Source organism: Colletotrichum tamarilloi (assembly GCF_030869305.1).
Source record: "Colletotrichum tamarilloi strain Tom-12 chromosome Unknown Scaffold_55.1, whole genome shotgun sequence".
Classification (NCBI taxonomy): Eukaryota; Fungi; Ascomycota; class Sordariomycetes; order Glomerellales; family Glomerellaceae; genus Colletotrichum; species Colletotrichum tamarilloi.
In genome coordinates, this window is record NW_026849454.1 from 83,977 (window position 1) to 102,243 (window position 18,267).

The 18,267-nt window shown below is 53.1% G+C and overlaps 3 protein-coding genes across 3 annotated transcripts; 2 read left to right on the forward strand and 1 right to left on the reverse strand.

The window, feature by feature from the left end:
- Nucleotides 1–312: 312 nt before the first annotated feature.
- CTAM01_12110 (protein transporter SEC61 subunit alpha) lies at nucleotides 313–1,974 on the forward strand (the record flags this gene model as incomplete). The annotated part of the gene is made up of 3 exons (XM_060528117.1): nucleotides 313–322; nucleotides 499–1,843; nucleotides 1,899–1,974. 3 exons carry the CDS (start codon nucleotides 313–315, stop codon nucleotides 1,972–1,974), a joined length of 1,431 nt encoding a protein of 476 aa, XP_060377250.1.
- Nucleotides 1,975–7,391: 5,417 nt separating this feature from the next.
- On the reverse strand, nucleotides 7,392–7,685 carry CTAM01_12111 (uncharacterized protein; the record flags this gene model as incomplete). The annotated part of the gene is made up of 1 exon (XM_060528118.1): nucleotides 7,392–7,685. One exon carries the CDS (start codon nucleotides 7,683–7,685, stop codon nucleotides 7,392–7,394), a length of 294 nt encoding a protein of 97 aa, XP_060377251.1.
- Nucleotides 7,686–11,341: 3,656 nt separating this feature from the next.
- Nucleotides 11,342–16,885, forward strand: CTAM01_12112 (ABC transporter; the record flags this gene model as incomplete). The annotated part of the gene is made up of 2 exons (XM_060528119.1): nucleotides 11,342–11,412; nucleotides 11,584–16,885. 2 exons carry the CDS (start codon nucleotides 11,342–11,344, stop codon nucleotides 16,883–16,885), a joined length of 5,373 nt encoding a protein of 1,790 aa, XP_060377252.1.
- Nucleotides 16,886–18,267: the final 1,382 nt, after the last annotated feature.

An 18,267-nucleotide genomic window follows, 5' to 3' on the forward strand; every position in this document is an offset into this window, starting at 1 on the left:
CACCTGAGTGATTGGACGCATCACGTGTTCTGACAAAGCTCCACCAAAATTTTGGACACATCGACAATTTGGCGTTTTTGAAGCCAGATCGCAGCCGACCCTCTTTTTTGGGCTTCCCTCCCGCTCCTCTTGCTCCCTCTCTCCTTAATAACCTCCTCTCTCCATCTCCCCATCACCACTCCTCCTCACTCCCCTCGCCACAACCTCTGGAGCCATTGTCGCTCTCCATCTCTCTCTCTCTTCTTTCCCCTTCTTCATCTGGATGAATTAATCCTTTTGTTTATTGATTTCTGCCCAGTGTAACAGCCCATCATGAGTTCCCGTAAGTTCATCCACCCAACCTCGTCAACCTCCGCGAATCGCGTGCTTTGGGGCGCATAGCTCCAAAAAGGACACGCGCGCGATATTCGTCGCCAACGATGCCTCCGCAATGGCCAACGAGCACCCACATCATACTAGGACAACTCAATGGCTAACCAACGCGCTTTCCGATCACAGTACGGTTCCTCGACCTGGTCAAGCCGTTCGTGCCGTTCCTCCCTGAGGTTCAGCAGCCGGAGACCAAGGTTCCCTTCAACCAGAAGCTGATGTGGACGGCCCTCACCCTCCTTATCTTCTTGGTCATGAGCCAGATGCCCCTTTACGGCATTGTCTCTTCCGACAACTCGGATCCCCTATACTGGCTGCGTATGGTTATGGCGAGTAACCGCGGAACCCTGATGGAGCTGGGTATCACCCCCATCATCTCCTCCGGCATGGTCTTCCAGCTCCTCGCTGGTACCCACATGATCGACGTCAACCTCGACCTCAAGAGCGACCGCGAGCTGTACCAGACTGCCCAGAAGCTCTTTGCCTTCATTCTCTCCGCCGGTACCGCCACTGTCTACGTCTTCACCGGTCTCTACGGCCGACCTTCCGACCTTGGCGCCGGTATCGTCTTCCTCCTCGTCCTCCAGCTCTTCGTTGCCGGTATGATCGTCATTCTCCTCGACGAGCTCCTCCAGAAGGGATACGGCCTCGGCTCTGGTATCTCTCTCTTCATCGCCACCAACATCTGCGAGTCCATCATGTGGAAGGCCTTCTCCCCCACCACCATTAACACTGGTCGTGGCCCCGAGTTCGAGGGTGCCGTCATCGCCCTTTTCCACCTTCTCCTCACCTGGCCCAACAAGCAGCGCGCTCTCCAGGAGGCCTTCTACCGCCAGAACCTCCCCAACATCATGAACCTTCTGGCCACCATCCTCGTCTTCGCCGCTGTCATCTACCTCCAGGGCTTCCGCGTCGAGATCCCCGTCAAGTCCTCCCGCCAGCGTGGTGCCCGCGGCTCTTACCCCGTCCGCCTCTTCTACACCTCCAACATGCCCATCATGCTGCAGTCCGCTCTGTCCTCCAACATCTTCCTCATCAGCCAGATGCTGTACTCCCGCTTCTCTGACAACCTCCTCGTCCGTCTTTTCGGTGTCTGGGAGGCCAAGGACGGCTCTGCCCAGCTCTCTGCCATCTCCGGTCTGGCTTACTACATGTCTCCCCCCTTGAACTTCAAGGACGCCCTCCTCGACCCTATCCACACCGCTGTCTACATCGTCTACATGCTGGGTGCCTGCGCCATCTTCTCCAAGACCTGGATTGAGGTTTCCGGCTCCAGCCCCCGCGATGTCGCCAAGCAGCTCAAGGACCAGGGTCTCGTCATGGCCGGTCACCGCGACCAGAGCATGTACAAGGAGCTCAAGCGCATCATTCCCACTGCCGCTGCCTTTGGCGGTGCTTGCATCGGTGCTCTCTCCGTTGCCAGCGACCTCATGGGCGCCCTCGGCTCCGGCACTGGTACTCTCCTGGCTGTCACGTAAGTTTCTGTCTCTGTTCAAAGTTTACAAGAACCATTTCTAACGAGCACTTAGCATCATCTACGGCTACTTCGAGATTGCTGCCAAGGAGGGTGACCTGTCTGGTATGAAGGGCATGATTATGGGATAAATATTGCCAGTCAACGCGACCGACATATCCCCTTTTCATATATATCGAAGCTTCTTCCTTTGTTTACGCGAGGCTTCCAGCGGCCATTATACGAATGGTGGCTTCCTGTGTAATAACACGGCATACATTATTATAAAAAAGTCATGATGATGTCTTCAACTATTGGAGAACAAAAGCAATGGGTTTACACGGTGATGGGTTCAAGGTAGCATTAGGAACCGGGCATGCCGCTCTCGCGGAGCATCTCGATGAAGAACGGCAGGACGACAAGGTTACTGCAGATTGCGACAGAACATGTCGTGAGTCCAAGTATCCCGTCCGCTCCCGTCTACCGAGACTACGCGCTGTAGAGTATTGTATCTAAAACCATGTATGCGAACAAATCCATTCCACGCACCCCTAAATTTACCTCCATGTGTCTGCATCTGGATGCCGTGACCGGTGATGTCCTCTATATCATGTGTATCATGTACTTGCACCATAGGGGCCCTGTTCAAAAGATATACAGTAAGGCATGATTTTTGGTCGCGGTGGCCCGATTAGCGACCGACGTTTCCGTACTGAAAGGGACGTCAGCTTGACGGACCCTGATCCTCTACTAATGACTAGGTCAAATGCTTCCGTTGATCGTCGTACTTGGTATAGGAGCAGTGTTCCTTTGTTCCAGCTTCAGCGAGTGAGCTCCTATCCAGCATCCTTTTACAGTCGTTATTGAAGAGAATCTGAGATCTCTCAAGAGTGTATAGGAAGAGAGGCAATTCTCACCAAAGACATCAAGGATAGCAAAAGCAACGTCTTAAAGTTTCCATATATGTATCGTCCTCTGCCTTATAGCTGAGTCAGAACATCGTTGTTATTGCTCGTCTAAATAGAACATGTTAGCCATCTTCCCCTATACTAGCCTTCGTTTAACTCGATAGGATAATTGTGAATGTGTGTAAAGATGAACGAAGTAGTAAAAGACTTTATATCCTCGTAAAGATCGGTTAAAATATTTGACTTAACCTTTGAGACAACAGTAGTAACAGTGTTGGACGTAGCTTACCTCAACTTAACATAGGATATCAGGACGCGTTAATTAATATCTTGCGGTCGTATACTTATAAACTATCTTCCTTTATACTCGTTATCGTCTCATGTCTTAGCTATCCTCTTTCATCAAAGCCATCTTCCTTTATCCCAGCTACCTTGTATCCCTAGCTGTCCTCCTACCACTCGACACGACGAATACGTCCGTGTGCGACGATGAACAATATAGTAGATGAAAACCCGGAGATTGCCTTTGCTTGATGTAGGACATTGGGACTTACCTCGAATAATTAGAGACCTGCTTCCACTTCACCTTCCCTGCTCGCGCGGTCCCTGTGGCTGCTTGATCCTACGTTTGCTGCTGCTCCCGCCTCCCGCATCACAGTCCTGTCACGCTTTAATAGATTACTAGCTTGAGCAGAGCTTGCTGCTACTGGTTTTCGAACGGCAGCCAAGGCCAAAGTACCTCTTCTTGGCGGTCTTCCTAGGTGTTGTGAAACACGTGGTCCTTGAAGAGATAACCCAGGCTTGGTTAGATACTTGAGCACCGGTCACAGGTGTCTTTCCCACGTAGTGAACTCCGGGGGGTTGAAAGAGAAGCTAACCCTTCACGCCGTAACACCCGCGTTCAAAGTCACAAAGAGGGCAAAGCCAAACTTTTATCTGTGATATCACGGTTCACGAAGCTGTCGAGCGCAGTCTATCGGATCGTGGCATATCTCTGTCCTTTTCTTGCACCAGCCGAAGTACAGCCTCTCGATTGCTGTTCGTCTATCATTGTATATCTCGAGTCTAGGGAAACGGATATCCTAGAGAGATGAAGATGTCGCCTGCCGCAGCTTAAGAGCGTTTGGTCCGGAATATGGCCAAGTGGAAATCGGCTGAACTGAATACTTTGATAGTAGGTATTCAAATAATTGTGAGTGATGGCGAATCGCAAAGTTGGTTAAGGTACATGTCTTCCCTTGGCGTAATTTCTTGTTTACTTGGTACAGGCCGAACAGCCATAGAGTATGTACTCGACGTCAAAGACTCTCGCCTTGGGGTCCAGCCCAGCTTGCTTCTTCGACTTGCCCGCTTTATACGGATCCACTTGCATGAGGAACGCTGCCTCTGCCCTAGCCGTCGGACTAATTTATGGAGGCTGTAGCACTGTTATGCTTATGGATGTGTCCCGCAAGGTCTTACTAATGCTGAAGGGCTGGATATCGTATTTGGTAGTATCTTTGATGGGTAGAAGGGTTCCGGGTCTTCTTCCGGTCTTGCTCTTGGCCGAGGTGCGCTTATGATGATTGTCTATACGCTGAGGTGATACTTGTCTGTCTGCTGTCTGCTTCTGCTTTCCCATGGAGGCTTTAGTTCGGCCATCGCCGCATGTACTGCAACCCGAAGGTACGAAGACACGCCCACTGCGAGATTTCTGGTACATTAGAGCAAGAGTAGAGCTGTTTCAGGAAGCAACCTCTAGAACAGGAGACCCCATCGTTTGTGGATGAATCAAGCGTAGGACGATCTTATATCGAATCTGCAGTTTGACTTATGCAATCATGCTATGGACATGTCTTCAAGCGGAAACCCACGTTCTACTATTGTGGTGACTAATACGGGCAAATGGGGCGAGGAGAGGTCGGATTGCCTCTGCTGCGTTTCGATTGTAGTTACCCGTACGCAACAACGCGGGAGCTTAAGCGTAAGCAAGTCACAACTTGATCTCTGCACGACGAGGGGACCAACAAAAGAGGCTCGTACTCTGTAGGGATCTTATCTCCCTCTTTGGCCCCCAAACTCCTCGGGCCCCTCTCCTATCACGACGCGGTGTCATGCTGACTAGCCTCGCCTCGCCTCGCCTCGCCCCTCGGATTCACGTACAAACGGTCCACACGGGGAAGACAGGGACTCTGCAACAAGAAGGTCGATATCTCCCAAACCCCCCTACCCCCGGCGAAACAATTGTTGGATTAGCCAAAATATTTCCCCCCTGCAGAGTCCATATCAAAAACTCACGTCAGCATATTAACGGGAGCCGCCATTCGCCGGCGTCTCTTCATCGTCCTGCAGGCTCGCCTTGTGGGCTCTCGTTCGTGACCACGACAGCGGGCGGGCAACGGCATGACAAGGGTGAAAGTACAACAATCACAACACTTACGAAAACGAAAGTTCCTCTTGGCCTCCTCGAAAAATGACGGTTTGTGTACACAGAGTCTGGGCCCAGGTTACGTCCCGCCTCGCGCCTGCATACTGTGATCCTCCGCCTCCCCGACGTTAATCGGCATGGTGAATGTGGCCTAGTCGTGTCGACAGTGGCTTCGCTTCTCGGCACGAATGAAGCAGGAGGCATTGCCCAATGAATGGTACCAAATCATGGGTTAGGGGAGTTGTGAGTGTCTCGGCGTTGGGGGGGGGGGGGGGGCAGGCCAAACTGTTCTTGGCCAGCCTCGAGTATGGGTAGCGCGTCACCGCGTCTACGCTTGCGATGGGTCCTTGAGGGCGTCGACCGGTAGAATCCTGGGACTGCCTTAGGTTACGCCTGGCGTTGTGTCTGTTTCGATGACCTCTGCTAGGTTCAAAATTTTGACGGCTAAGTGGCGGCTGGGTTGAGGTGTGCTTTGATCTTGAGGGCTCTACAGAAGTTGTGGTGGGTTAGGCGATTTGTATCTAGGAACCACCGAAAGATCTGCTCGGACAAGTGATGTCACCGCTATAGTTGACGCTCTGTCTTTTACTAGATATGCATGCGAAGATCGGACACACAGAGGGAATTGGATGGCTGGCTTGTCGACGTTGAGATTTACGTACGTCGCGCCGAAACAAACATCACCAACCACGGCAAATTACCTAGCGGCAGATGCCGCAAATCGAAATCTTGAGGCATCTAGGTGATGTATCCGTAGCCTACTCTACTCCGAAGAGGAAAACACAAGAAAGCGGCGGCTATGGGATCGCAAGGGGCTTGCCGAGTACCGACGCGCGGTCACCTGTCTTGGGAACCGTTGACTTGCCGGCCAAGGGAATCGTGACTCGCAAGAAATGAGATTATGTGTCTCAGATTCCATTGCTCCGCCAGATTTTTTATTTGATACTGCTACAGAGCAGTCTCCTACTCAAGGGATACAGACGTCTCCTGAGATACACATGCCTGGCTCCGTTCTGCAGCACACAGTGAATGGCAGGTCTCATTCCTGGACTCAGACGATGATCGAGATTGAAGGCGAGACCCGAGAAAACGGAAGTGAAGAGTTTGGGATGGAAGGCACACGTGTTGCCTTACACAACGCTTCTTGGCATCAGGAGACGATGGGGACATATATTGGAGGAGCGATCCCCTGACAGAAAGATTATCTGATTGATAATGTGATCCTGTGGCCAGGATCTGGTCGAGTAAGAAGAGGCCGATCGCCCAGGTGGGCACGGACAAAAGCCGCCAAGATGTGCGATGTACAGATACAAAAATGACTGATTTTCTGTCGGTCAACAAGGAGGCATCACAGTCTTGCAAAGAGAGCGGCTCTTGACCTGTGAAAGTGATAGGAAGACTGCGAGGGCAAGCAATCCGAGTGGATGAAGTCTAGGAATGGGTGTGCCATAGGTAGGTAGACCGGAGCTACCTTAGCTGGTAGTCGATATCCAGGATGATATGATGTACTTTAGAGTTCCCCGGACAGTAGTTCGTCTTCCTGACCGCATCTGCGCTGTAACGTCAAAAGAGGAGAGAAGTGACAGGGCTTCGTCGACGACCCTGCGCTTGAGAGAGGGAACGGTTCCCCGGGCCAGGAGTAGGACAGGTCGGAGTTGAGTAAGTGGGTGCACAGCTCGGAGCCGCCGCAACGCCGAAGCCATCAGTGCAGGCTTGCGTGCTGCAAGCCGTTGAACACGCGAGGCCCGCCTCTTATCGAACAATGGTTGGGCCAATCATGAGCTACCGGGACGGTGATGGTTGATTTGTAGCGCCTTCAACCCCCGCAACCATGCCATTGTGTGCTTCAGCCGGCTGCATGTATGCACAGGATGAGACCAAGAAACAGTACCCATTGGCGTTTCCCTCCAGAGGGCTGCAGCCATCGGGTGGTAGCTTCTTGTCCAAGTTGTAGCCGTGTCGAGTTGGTGGTGGTGGAAGGTGACAGGGTCCAGTTGACAGAATAGTGTTTGTAGTGGGCGGTCTCGAATGGCGGTGAAGGTGAGTCAGAAGCCGTTGATATGTAATTTCTTGGTGGCGGCCGAATGCCGTTCGTTTGAGATGGACTATGGGCCTAGGGGCTACGATACAGACGAATTTGGGACGGGGGTTGTAGCAAAGGATCGGGTTCCCTAGCATTATCTTGCCTCAACGGGAAGGTCGAGCATTTGGCAGTGATGGTGGTGCCTGGAGATGCGGGCTCATGGGGGCTCGATTAGTCGATTCCGATTCTAGAGGGTCGAGTCCAGATATGCTGAGTCCAAGCGATGTTGCGTGATTCGCCCGGGCTACTTTGGTCCTCAAAGACAAACAACTGAGGGGTTTCGGGGTGCATTGCAGAGAGCAGCCGCGTGATGAACGGATAAGCAGATCGATTGACGTGATTGGAGTCTACTGGCAGGTCATGAGGCTTCGGTTTCGCCATGGGGAATGCGCGCATATCGTTCTTTGGAGTCTGGCCTGGATCGCGGAAACTCTTGCCGGCGTTCCTGATACTGAGGACATTCATTGTTTGCTATTGCTTGAGTCCATTCTGTCGAATTTGTCAAAGACTGGGATGTGCACTTAAGCCATCGTATGGAAGCAGTTCTTCTCGTGCTATTTGATGCTCCACCAGCTTGGAAATTTGCGAGGCATGACAGGACGTTTCCAATGCCCTATGCCGTCGCAGCTCGCATCCGGAGGCATTCTTCCAATGCGGTCAGCAGATAATATCGGGAGCACTGAGTGTCGGGCAAATAGCTGCACAATGCATTCGTAGTGGTTGCAGGCCAAGTTGGCTTCTGACGTTGGCGGCGGGAGCGGCAGCGGAGACGGCGCACCGCATGTTCCTGGGCCTGGGCCGGGAGAGGTTGGAAAGTTTGAGCCTCGTGGCGGCTATTCTCAGTCTTTACAAGCTGCCCTTGGCAGAGCAGCTGGATAGAGGTGGGATGTTCCCGGTCAAAGGCATTGTGTATGCCCGTCAACCTGGGTTGCAAGCAGCCTTTTTCTCAAGTTTTGGCGGTAGGACATAGACGGACAGACGGTTGAGCATGACATAGTCTCACATAGTACAGATGAGAGGCGTGAGCGCAGATGGCCATGCCAACGCCGGGACTTGATGCTGGCGGATACCGAGATGCCAGTGTGGAATTGGCGGTACTTTGTAGGTAGGTCAAGGTGATGTAAGACACTCCATCGGTGCCCACCACTTGGGCCGAAAGTCTGGAGCTCTGGCTTGGCTTGAGACATGATGCTGATCTCATCGGTGGTTGCAAGCTGGAGATGTCACAGGCAAGTCGCAAGTCGAATAGCCGCAAATGTGCTTCCTCGTTTTCTGCTTTGTCTGGCCAGATATGCTGCAGTAATCAGGGAGTTCCGCTGCTGCTGATACGGCGTTGCCTATGCCGCCGTTTCCTGCAACAATAAACACGACGTGGTGGAGCAGAGGAGCGTGGAAAGGCTACCAGGCCGACGGTGGGAGGCAAGCATCTGCCTGCGAGGGCGTCGGGCTGCCGGGAGCAACGCCCATGGCTCAGGGGTGCATGACTGATGATTGCAGTATGGATGTTGGACGAATGGATGAATAGATGAGGATGGAGATAGGGACGCCGTACTTTGACTAGGTGTTAAAGAGAGAACGATATCGTCATATCATGGAAGGGAAAGAGGACGATGCGAGAGTCACGATGGCTTCCTTCCCTTAGGTCCCTTCCTTGGGCTGTGTCCTCTGTGCGCTGTTACATCCAACGGTCTTTCCTATTGTTTATTCACCCTTGCCGTTTCTGACAAGCTCCAGAGGCACTAGACAGGTACGTACCGGTTGATGGCTTGCCAATGAAATTTCTTAATCTTCGGGTTGAATTCCAGAGCTCAAGCTCCGGTACGTACCGAGTCATGGTGGGGCCCGAGCTTTTCCATGTCTCCAACCACGCACACTGGGACCTGGGACCTGGAAGGTGCGCTCTGGGCCCGGTGGGAGAATGGGAAGGGGACAACAGGGAAAGAAGTATCCGTAGAAGAAAAGAAAAAGAAAGAAGGAAGGAGACAGGTTGCCTACCTAATGTACCATAGGTAATGTATTTCGTACTTAGATCACTTACTAAATGCATCGTCTTCGTGGAATCGAAAACAGAGCCAGTGTACCCAGCCTTTCCAGAGACTCATTTCACCCAAATATGTAGCTTGCCGACAAGCGCGCACGTTATCGGCATGGTGGGCTCTTCCCTTTCTTTCTTACGGCGTATCCGTACCGAACAGTAACTGGACACTAACAGTGAACAGATAACATTGACTACGACCCCCGCCCGCCCGGGTCTGACTGCCTGACTGCACAGGCGATGGGCGGTGGGCGGTGGGGGGGAAGAGGGACTCCAGAGTTCAAACAATCGAGCGATGCAAGGCGAGACATGGGACAGCAACCATTCTGGATTATGGATATGCATCCCGCACAAAGCAGCAGGGCAGCACATGCTTGCCAGGAATTGGAGCTTCCCACTGGTCGAAGGCTCAATGCTGCTATCGTCGTGCATGTGGGCGGGGAGGCATGACCCTGCACACCCTGGTTCGACCTGCACTGCGCTGCACCTCGGGGTACGGAGCGGGAGTACGGAGTGCCATCTGCATGCCTTCATTTTGTTGTACGGATACTCTGCATTCATTGCGTCTTGTTGCTTGTCTCGTTGGCTTCATTCCTCCGAACGAGCCATCGGCAGCCTGCGGCGTCATGTTGAACATATACGCTATTATCCGTGCCTTGCCTAGTACTCTCTGAGTCTCCGATGATGACCAAGGCAAGGCTTACAAGGTGCTCCATACGCAAGAACAGACCACCGTGACAACGAGGGACGAGTCACGACAACAAGGCGGGACGACCAAGGGCGAGGGACGAGAGGGACGAGGACAAGCCCTGTACGAAGTATCGTTGAGAACCTTCGTCTTCACGTACACACCACAGACTCCCAGTCCCAGACCCGACAACCACGGTGAACATACAAAGTACACATCATCCAGACTAGACTGTTATTACGCAGTGCCGAGCAGACAAGCCAGACACTGACGCTCGCACGCTCGCCCCCTCCACACCTTTTTCTCCCCCTTCAGGGCTTCCCCTTCCCTCGCTTTCTCGGATCCAGAGCCAAGGTACCTTTGCTGGGTCCCGCTCCAGCTGCTAACCCATTGTTGCTCGCCGCGGACTGTCTCGTTGCTGCTCCGGCCTCGTCTTCCCTGTGCTGTGCGGATACCTGTACCTACCTTTCTAGCCAAACGGATCCAAACTCGGACCAGTGTGAGTGTCACTGTGGATATCCCAACTTGTTCTTGTCTACCAGGCAGGAACTCGACATGCTTCCATGATCCAGGACAGGCCTTCCAAAGTTCCATCCATTCATTGTCGCCGTCGTCAGCCATACACTCGTCGTCGTTGCCCTGTGCTAACCATTGGAAGTGCCAGACAAACAGACTGACTGGTCTTGAGTGTCTGACTTAGAGAGAGAGAAAGAGAGAGAGAGAGAGACGCACCAAGGAAAAGAACAGCCCGAGGGATGCAATCCAAGGACTGACGTGACAGACTGAGAGCCCGGGGGCCGAAGCCAGAGAAAGAGCCAGAGCCAGAGCCAGAACCACTGACAGCCAGTTCAGGAACTTACCTTAGCTTTTCTTTCCCTTGACCTCCCCACCACCCAAAAACTCTCGATTCTGCAACAACTTGGGCTATTCTCCCTCCATCTCTTTTCTTTTCCTCTCTTCCTTCTTTTTTTGTTTTTCCCTCCCCCTCCCCTCCCCTCCTTCCCGCGTCACAACTCGGGCATCTACAGATCCTGCCTGCGATCTCGGGACACAGACGCCCTGCCGACTGACTCCCTTACTCCCCCTCTCTATCGGCCAGAGGGAAAACAACAAAGTACAGCAGCGCGATCGATAGCCACGCCCTGGGCCAACGTCATTTTGGCTACTGCTGCTATTTCTCTCTCCTCGCCTCGCCCAGGTCCGAGGTCGGCTCCCACAACACCTGCGTTCTCTTTGGACCGCTGCGAACCGAACCGAGACGCCGTTGCCAGAAAAATCCCATCCCGTACTACCCCAAACGACTCCAAACTCCAACTCCAATCGCCATCAGAGCTCAGCCATTGATCGCTTTCTTTTTGGCGTTTCTCCCCGCCACTCGGGAGTGGGGTACTAGCAAACATGGGCAGCTTTGCTCAGTGCAGCTGGCCGATATGGGACATTGATGATTTCACACCGTGCTTCCAGCAAGAGTGAGTCTTTTTGTCCTCAAGCCCGCCTCCTCACCAGGTCGCATCACGGCGCAACAAATCGCGATGCCCTCAACCCGCCAATGCCGACCGCCTTGAACTGCAATTCGATAGTTTAGCCGAACCGGTTGCCCACCGCACTTGTCCCGTTAACTGACTACCCATCTCTCGTAGCTACCTCAAAATCCTGTTTCCTCTAATTGTCATAGGCTTGTCTGTCCTTCACCTCAGCCTGCAGGCGATCCGAAGTGTCGCGAAGAACCGCAAGCAAGGCTACCAACAAGTCCCGGAAGAGCACCACCACGGCCACACCGACATTCCTCCCGAGGAGACCGAGGATGAAGATGACGAGGCGCTGACCATGAACGGCGGCGGTCGCCTTGCTCTGGTCAAGACTACCACCAAGGGATCCATTGTCCAGGCCGACAGCCCCCCGGCCCAGAACTTGACCATTGTCGTCGAGGAGCTTGGAATCGCTGGTCTGATCGCGATACACATTATTGCATTGGTCACTGGGACTGTCCCGGGCCAGCATGGTCTCTTGGTCACCATCGTCGGTTTGGTCACCTGGGTTTACGTCGCCATTCTCGCCACTCTCCGACTCTTCCTCGGCAACACGAAATGGCGCGTTCCTCGCATCTGGAACCACACCGCCGCCATTTACCTGTTCCAGTGGTTGTTCACCGTCGGCATCTTCCGCTCCGTCATTATTCACCCGAGCAGCCGCCTTGCGCAAACGCTCGTCATTGTCGAGTTTGTCTTGACTTCGCTTCTCTTCGGCCTGGCGATTACGACACGCAAAGGCAACAAGACGGTGCTGTTGGAATGGGAAGGCGACATTGAGCCCTCGCGCGAGCCACTCGCCTCTCTCTTTTCCCTGGCCACGTTCTCTTGGGTGGACCCCATCATCTCCCGCGGCTACAAGGAAACATTGGAAATGAAGAACGTCTGGAACTTGGTCCCCAAGGAGAAGGCTGCCGCTGTTCTTGCCGACTACCGGGCAATGAAGAGAACCTCGACCTTAGCTTGGCACTTGCTCAAGTACTTCAAGGGCGAGCTTCTGCTGCAATTCGCTCTGGCTGCTTTCGCAGGCGTCTTCACTTTTGCTCCGACGTTGCTACTCAAGGCCATTCTCGAATACGTGGAGAGGCCCGAGGGCGCTCCTATCAACGTCTTGTGGTTGTACGTGATTCTCTTGCCAGTCCTCGACATTGTCAGGTCTTTCGCCGACAACTATGCCCTCTGGATTGGTCGCAAGATTTGCATTCGCATTCGCGCCATCATGGTTGGTGAAATTTACGCCAAGGCCCTCCGACGCAAGGCCTCGGCCGGCAAAGACAAGGAACTTGGAAAGAAGGCACCTGCTGCTGAAAAGCAGAGCTTGATTGGAAAGATCAAGGCGAAGCTCGGTTTCAAGAAGGACAAGGCCGACGCTGAGGCTGCTGCTAACGGCGCTGCCAAAGATCCGGCCAAGGACGACGAGCAAGCGAACTTGGGCACCATCATCAACCTCATGTCGGTTGACAGCTTCAAGATTGCCGAAGTCACGGCCTACCTGCACTTCATTTGCGCGTCCGCCCCGAGCCAGCTTGTCGTAGCCATCGTTCTGCTCTGGGATGTCATGGGGCTCAGCGCCATTCCGGGATTGGTTGTGATGGCTCTGCTCCTGCCTATCAACTACAGCTTCGCTCGAGGCTTCGCCAACACGTCCAAGAAGATTCTGGGTGCTACCGATAAGCGCATCAACGTGACCAACGAGGTTCTTCAGAACATTCGCATCATCAAGTACTTTGCGTGGGAGGCCAAGTTTGGTCGTATTGTGGACGAGAAGCGTGCCGCTGAGCTGAAGGCTCTTCGGTCCCGTTACGTCATCTGGTCCTTCGCCGTTGCTGTGTGGAACTCGGTCCCCGTTCTCATCACCTTCTTCTCCTTCTTGATGTACACTCTCATCGAGCACAAGCCGCTCTACCCCTCGGTTGCCTTCACTGCCATCTCCCTCTTCATGCTCCTTCGCGTGCCTCTTGATCAAATGGGAGACATGTTTGCCCACGTTCAGGAGACCAAGGTCTCCCTGGACCGTGTCGAAGAGTTCCTTACCGAGGAGGAGACTGAGAAGTACGAACAGCTCGGCGAGGATAATGTCGACGAGGACGGAAACAAGGTCATTGGCCTCCGCAAGGCCAACTTCATCTGGGGTGGCAAGGACGTTGTTGCAGATGACGGATCGATGGCTTTCCGCCTCATGGACATGGACGTTGATTTCCTCATCGGCAAGCTGAACATCATTTCTGGACCCACTGGCTCTGGCAAGACGTCCATGCTCATGGCCTTACTTGGCGAGATGACTTTGGTCGAGGGTAAGGTCTATTGCCCAGGTGGACGTAGCCGCGAGGATGTCCGACCTGATCCTGAGACGGGTCTGGCCGACACGGTTGCCTATGTCGCGCAGGCTGCATGGCTTGTAAACGCCAACATCAAGGACAACATTTTGTTTGCTGCGCCGTACGACGAGAAGAGATACAGGGATGTAATTGTCGCCTGCGCTCTGGAGCGTGACCTTGAAATCCTTGACAACGGCGACGAAACTCTGGTTGGCGAGAAGGGTATCACCATGTCCGGTGGCCAGAAGCAACGCATTTCGCTCGCCCGTGCCATCTACTCCAACTCCCAGCACATCTTCTTGGACGACTGTCTCAGTGCCGTTGATTCTCACACAGCACAATGGATCTTCAACAACGCCATCAAGGGTCCTTTGATGGCCGGCCGAACCTGTATCCTGGTCACTCACAACCTCCAGCTTTGTGCCCCGTCATCGCACTATGTTGTCTGTCTCGAGAATGGCAGAATTGCCGCCCAGGGCCCCTCTGCTGAGCTGATTGCCGCTGGCAAATTGGGTGAAGATGTTCAGAAAGCTGCCATCAACTCTGCCTCGGTGTCCCGAATTCCGTCCCGTGTTCCCTCCAGCGTTGGTGAGGACGGGTCAGAAACTGTGGTCAACCCAGGCGATGAAAGCGCCAGTGACGCCCGATCAAAGAAGAATGACAAGAAGAAGGAGCAAAAAGACGCCATGGAGGAGAAGAAGGCCGTCGGCTCCGTCAAGTGGCCTGTCATCCAACTCTACCTCTCCTCTATGGGCGCTTGGTGGTTCTGGGCTGTTGCTCTTACAGTCTTTGGACTTCAACAGATGTCCGGTGTCGCGACCAACTTCTGGGTACGAGAGTGGGCTAACCAATACGTTGACGAGGAGGTTGCGCACATTGATTTCTCGACTGCATCTCACAGCTACAGCCAGCAGTCCTTGAGCCCGACCTACTTCGCCTCCATCGCCAACTACGGCAACCGTATCAGCTCCAACTTTAGTGCTTCCGCCGTTGCGGACGTCAACGTCACCTACTATCTTACCGTTCTCGCCATCATTGGCCTCGCCGGCTCTGTTGCTGCCTTCATCAGGGACATTTGGGTCTTCTACGGTTCCCTAACGGCGTCTAAGAAGATTCACAACGATTTGATTACTCGCGTTTCTCGGGCAAAGTTCAAATTCTTCGACGTCACTCCTCTCGGCCAGCTGATGAACCGTTTCAGCAAGGACCTCGAGGCTGTGGACCAGGAAGTTGCACCGATTGCTATTGGCGTTTTCGGTTGTGCTCTTGGAATCCTCGTCACTGTCGTTTTGATCACCATTATCACCCCCGGGTTCCTTATCGCCGGTGTTTTCATTACTGCTGCCTATTACTTTGTTGGTGCTTTCTACCTCCGGGCCTCCAGAGATCTCAAGCGTCTCGAGTCCGTTCAGAGGAGCCCTCTGTTCCAGCAGTTTGGAGAGACTCTGTCTGGCATGACGACGATCCGAGCTTACGGTGACGAGCGCCGCTTCATCCGCGAGAACCTGTCCAAGATCAACGTCCAAGCTCGTCCCTTTATCTATCTTTGGGCTGCGAACCGTTGGCTTGCGTTCAGAACTGATGTGCTTGGTGATACGGTTTCATTCTTCGCTGGTGTCTTCATCATCTTCAGCTTGGGCACGGGCAGCGTCGATGCTGGCTCTGCCGGCATTTCCCTCAGTTACGCCATTGGCTTCACCGAGAACGTCTTGTGGCTCATCCGTCTCTATGCTATCAACGAGCAAAACATGAACTCGGTGGAGCGTATCAAGGAGTACTTGGATGTCGAGCAGGAGGCCGAGCCGATTGACGAGAAGAACCGACCCCCCAAGAACTGGCCTAGCCAAGGATCTGTAGAATTCATCAACTACTCCACTCGTTACCGCGCAGACTTGGACCCCGTTCTGCGTGGTCTCAGTTTCAAGATCAACCCCAAGGAGAAGGTTGGCATCGTTGGCAGGACTGGTGCTGGCAAAAGTTCGCTTGCCCTGGCTATTTTCCGTGCCCTCGAGGCCGACGAAGGCAAGATTCTCATCGACGATATCGATGTCGGCCTCATTGGACTCCGCGACTTGCGTGAGGCCATTACTATTGTTCCCCAGGACCCCACCCTTTTCATGGGCACCATTCGCTCCAACTTGGACCCCTTCGATGCGTACACGGACGAACAAATCTTTGAGGCGCTTCGCAAGGTGCAGCTTATCGGCCCCAACGAGTCAACTTCCAGACCGGCAACCAGACCGACTACGCCGTCTGCCGGGTCAATGTTGCCCGCCACGCCCAACCTGGGTCTTATTCGTGGAGATTCTAACTCTAGCCCTGGCTCCTCCATTGCGCCTACAAACAAGAACATCTTCCTCAACCTTTCTTCGACTGTCTCGGAGTCCGGTTCCAACCTGTCTCAGGGTCAGCGCCAGCTGCTCTGCCTCGCCCGTGCCCTTTTGAAGCGGCCCAATGTTCTAGTCATGGACGAGGCGACAGCTTCCATCGATTACGCCACCGATACCAAAATCCAGGAGACCATCCGCGAGTTGACAAGCACCATCATCACCATTGCCCATCGCCTGCAAACTATTGTGGATTACGATAAGGTTCTCGTTCTCGACAAGGGTGCCGTCGTCGAGTACGGTCACCCGTACGAGCTGATTCGCAAGGAGAACGGCAGCTTCCGTGGCATGTGCGACATGAGCGGAGAACTGCCATCGCTGCTCAAGGCCGCCAAGAAGAAGTGGGATTCTGGAAGACTGGTTGACGTTGATGACGAGGAGCAAAATACTCAGTCAACACTTGTTGAGGGCGAGGCTCAAAAGGTCACCGAGGAGGCGAAGAAGAACGACGAAGAACAAGATAAGAAGAAGGTCGAGGCTGAAGTCGAAGCTAGAAAGAGAGCAGAGGAGGATGCAAAGAAGGCCAGGGAGGCCGAAGAAGAGGCTAAGAAGGCCGAGGAAGAGTCAAAAAAGAAGAAGGCAGAGGAAGATGCCAAGCAGAAGGCCGCTGATGAAGAGACGAAAAAGCAGGCCGAAGAGGAAACGAAGAAGCAGGCAGAAGATAAAGCCAAGGCCGACGAGGAGGCCAAGAAGGCTGGCGGAGGATAATTGGGGAGTCAGAAAGCGAAAGAGAGACTCTGGCCACTGCACAAAAGCTACTTCTTCGTGTACTATTGCTTTAAGCAATCAGCGTGGGTAGGCTTGTATCGTCTAGCTTGCGCCAGCGTTGGCTGCTGTGTTTTAATAAGGGCTGGGTAGTGTCAGATTCCGTAGATACTGGAAAACTTTTCTTTGTCCATTCATATGATGGTTTAATAGCTATGCCGCGTTGTGACTGTTGTGAAGAGAGATTGGTCAACTACGTCCTTGGAACGTGTTGTGCAACGTTCAGTGAAACATCATGGCACCAACTTTGTCGCCATCGTATGCGAGCAAGCAACCGTAGACGTACATATTTACAAGTCCAACAATAGCTAGATCTTTCAATTCCGATAGCTACATCCTCTCCTACTTGAACGTTGAACAGGAAGCTTTTAGCAATTTTCAAGTTGGGTTGTAGAAGTAGACACAGAAGAACTGTGGTGTCAACGGTCAACTACCTCTGGCCCAAAGAAAAAGCAATGAACCCCTGGACTACGTCTTGACACATTCGTAGACTGGAAACTCCCACCAAGGAATAAAGTATAAAACGCAAAAAAGAGATCATTGCTCCCGTGAAGGAACTACGCTTTTGTATGCCTCGTGGCGGAATCGAACCGCCGATCTTCTCATGTCACTAGGTACTAGTGAGACGCTATACAACTTAGCCAACAAGGCTTGTTGTCTTGATTCATGACACAGGAGGCGATGGAGGAAAATAGAGAGGGTTGCGGTGTGGGTTTGTGGGAATCGTGGTGGAGATGTGAGTGGGTGGAGTTGCGGAATGGGTGGATGCTGTGTGTCTGGGGAGTTGGGTTGGTGACGAGGTGAAGGGTGTGGGGATGGGTATGTGAGGCTTGATGGGGTGGGGGTTCTGGGAGTAGAGAGGGCGAGACATCATGAATTGGAATTCATGAGAGAGTGTGTGTGGTTGTGGATTTGGGTACATGGAGGTTCAAATGGGTTGGCTTCTCATTGTCTATTGGTATTGTGTAAGGCATAATCCAGGGCAGCAACATTGCCCGGGGGACGTGGGTTATATCTTCGTTTCTGAAATAGCTTGTTGATACATCAGACCGTGTAAGTCTAAGACGATAACCTGAGAAAGTTGAGAACGCCTGCCTAAATGAATAAGTCCACGTGCCTACAATCCTCGCTTTCTTGGAAACATTAGAGAGAACGAGTAAGTAAGGGATTGGTTTGCTATAAATGTCGCAATATTCTACGAATTCACAGACGTCTGAGTTAAGGCCAATGTCATCATCTTCGAGGCAACCGTTTTGCCTCTTTGCGCCAGGCTTGGAGACTGGGATAGTTGAAGATTGGGATAGCTGACGACTGGGATGAGGTTC